This window comes from Mytilus trossulus, chromosome 4 (genome assembly GCF_036588685.1).
Source record: "Mytilus trossulus isolate FHL-02 chromosome 4, PNRI_Mtr1.1.1.hap1, whole genome shotgun sequence".
Classification (NCBI taxonomy): Eukaryota; Metazoa; Mollusca; class Bivalvia; order Mytilida; family Mytilidae; genus Mytilus; species Mytilus trossulus.
In genome coordinates, this window is record NC_086376.1 from 78617375 (window position 1) to 78620570 (window position 3196).

Here is a 3196-nt window from a genome sequence, read left to right on the forward strand (position 1 = left end):
AATTACATTAGATGTATGTTTCATTATGATACTTTATTCTGATTGGCTAACTGCACATCACATGTTCCGTAAGTAATTGCATTACTCAATAAAAAAATTCATTCATGATAACACGTGGTGCCACAATAAAGTGCACAGGTGAATTAAATAAAACAATTATAAAATTCGTGTTTTCATAGTTATAGTTAAGAAAGTAATTATTAGTATTGAATGCTTCTTTTTTAAAATTCATAGGGTTGTAAAAGCGTTGACTGTGCGCACATTTTTAAACTGTAGCGCGCGGAAACAAACTGTTCTTCGGTCAACGCTTTTACACCCCAATGAAGTTACAAAAAGGAGCATTCAAGAGAGAGAGAGAGAGAGAGAGAGAGAGAGAGAGAGAGGGATGCAATAAACACCAAAACAGAAGAATAACAAAGAACATTGTTTTATTATGACAGTAACGATTTAAATATATGTACAAAATGAGCGGGCGAGTGTAGATCTTCATCGGTTTGATGTATGTATTCTGCTTCTGAAATATAATAATGCAAATTATGGTTTTATAAAATATGAGATATTCATCAGTTATATTATTTAGTGAATAAGTATTTGGCCAGCTTGTATTGGTTTGGTTGGGTTTTTTTTTCACTTAAATTAACAAATTTGATATAAAACTATAAATATATATGTCACTATACAATTTGTAGTTTAAAGGAAGTTGTTCTGGTTGGATATTTGTTATATTACATTACATAACATTATATTTGAAATGTATTGTTTTAATTTAGTACAATAACTTTAGGTTTAAATAAAAGAATGTAACAGTATATATCTATTTTTATATATCTATTTTGCCAAAAACACAAAACAATTAACCATCAGTGGTATATACGGCGAATCTTGATTTTTTTTTGTGGGTCTTCAACGCCGATACATACGTAGTTGTATGAGTATTTTTCCTTTATATATATTTATGATTTCTCATGTTTATTTATTGTTTTGACTCAGGGTTTCACAGTGTCAGTTGTAATTACTAGTGATATGTACTTAGCATAAAGGAATTGACAAGTCATTTAGATTATATGCACATTTCTAAACTAAGGGGTCCGATTAACAATTCAACATTTTGACTTTTAAAGATGTATTCTTCTTTAAAACGATACCATTGCATATCATGCACATTTTTTATATCGCTTAAATGCTAAATAAGTTTTCGACGTATTTTACATGAGTAACACGACGACCGTAGCATGTGGAGAAGGATTTACCACTGTTACTAGGATGACTGAAATCACCCCTGTATTTAGTGCAGTTCTTATTGTTCAGCTTTTAGTTTTGGTGGAGTGTTTTTGTGCACTTGATTGTCTTTTCGTCATTTATAAGGGGGCGTGGCGTTATCACTCTCTCTTCGACTTACGCGTTTTGAATGTCCCTTAGGTTTCCCTCAATTCCTTTTTATTTGTTGTATAAGACAATGAACAGTAGAGATAATTACCTGAAGCTGTTTAATATGACTTGTAACCACCTTTTCCTCCAAGTCCACCACCTCCACCACCACTGACAACAACACCTCCGCCATATCCTCCTCCATATCCTCCTCCGTATCCACCGCCATATCCTCCTCCATATCCACCATTGCCGCCGTGTCCCCCGCCACTTACAACAACAACTCCACCTTTTCCACCGCCGTTGCCAAATCCTCCTCCGAATCCGCCTCCGTTTCCTCCTCCGTATCCACCGCCATATCCACCTCCGTATCCTCCGCCATATCCGCCTCCATATCCACCACCATATCCGCCTCCGTATCCACCATTACCGCCGTAACCTCCACCACTTACAACAACAACTCCACCTTTTCCTCCGCCTCCTCCAATTCCTCCTCCAATTCCTCCTCCATATCCTCCTCCATATCCACCTCCATATCCACCACCGTATCCACCTCCGTATCCACTATTCCCGCCGTGTCCTCCACCACTTACGACAATAGCTCCACCGTTTCCACCTCCTCCAGTTCCTCCTCCGTATCCTCCTCCATATCCACCTCCATATCCACCATTACCGCCGTGTCCTCCACCACTTACGACAACAACTCCACCTTTGCCACCTCCTCCTCCAATTCCTCCGCCAATTCCTCCACCATATCCTCCTCCGTATCCTCCACCATATCCTCCACCTCCACCACCACTGACAACAACACCACCACCATATCCTCCTCCGTATCCACCTCCATATCCACCGCCATATCCTCCTCCGTATCCTCCTCCATATCCACCATTGCCGCCGTTTCCTCCGCCACTTACAACAACAACTCCACCTTTTCCACCTCCTCCTCCAATTCCGCCTCCATATCCTCCTCCATATCCTCCTCCGATTCCGCCTCCATATCCTCCTCCGTATCCTCCTCCATACGCTCCTCCTCCAAATCCTCCTCCAAGATTCAAGCTACCACCTTTGGATCCGACTGGAAGGTAAGTGCTTACTGATCCATATCCACTGCCTGATCCGTATCCTTGATTACCATAACCGCCATGACCTCCACTGACAACCATGACATTACCGCCACCATAGCCGCCGCCATATCCATAGCCGCCAGTTTTTCCATAACCGCCTGATCCATATCCTCCATATCCTCCTCCGTATCCTCCTCCTCCTCCGCCACCACCACCTCCTCCTCCTCCTCCGCCACCACCACCTCCTCTGACAACCGTAACTACTCCACCTCCACCTCCACTGCCATAGCCACTGTTATAGCCGCCATATCCACTTGCCTGAGCAGTGGCTATCAAAAATGCAACAAATAATGGGACCATTTTAAATCAAATGTTTCCCTGTAAAACAAATGTCATATTTTATTAATTCATAATGATCTAATGAGGAAAGTGAATGCCAGGATAAATTTGCAATTAATCAGTAAACGATATGACAAAAGCATGTATCTGACTTGAGAATTTAAGATATTAATCAAATTATCAAATTATATTAGTGAATTTTACTTTTACTTAGATGTCATCAAAATTTCCAAATTGAAATATTAGACCTTGAAACATAGATTATGTCTTAACTGTACACGAACTACCACTTTAACCCAAGTTTTACCCCAATCACATCTTCATTTTATAATGCATGTAACATGTATCTGTTTATTTCAACATTTAACGTTTTATAAATTAGTTTATAAATAATTCACCAAAAAATATTTGATTAGAAATAAATG

The 3196-nt window shown here is 39.6% G+C and overlaps 1 protein-coding gene across 1 annotated transcript; it reads right to left on the bottom strand.

The window, feature by feature from the left end:
* Positions 1-411: 411 nt before the first annotated feature.
* LOC134716830 (uncharacterized) lies at positions 412-2792 on the bottom strand. Its single transcript, XM_063579842.1, has 2 exons — positions 1478-2792; positions 412-514 (listed from the first exon to the last, which is right to left on the bottom strand). Exon 1 carries the CDS (start codon positions 2790-2792, stop codon positions 1488-1490), a length of 1305 nt encoding a protein of 434 aa, XP_063435912.1. The 3' UTR covers positions 412-514; positions 1478-1487.
* Between the last annotated feature and the right edge of the window lie 404 nt (positions 2793-3196).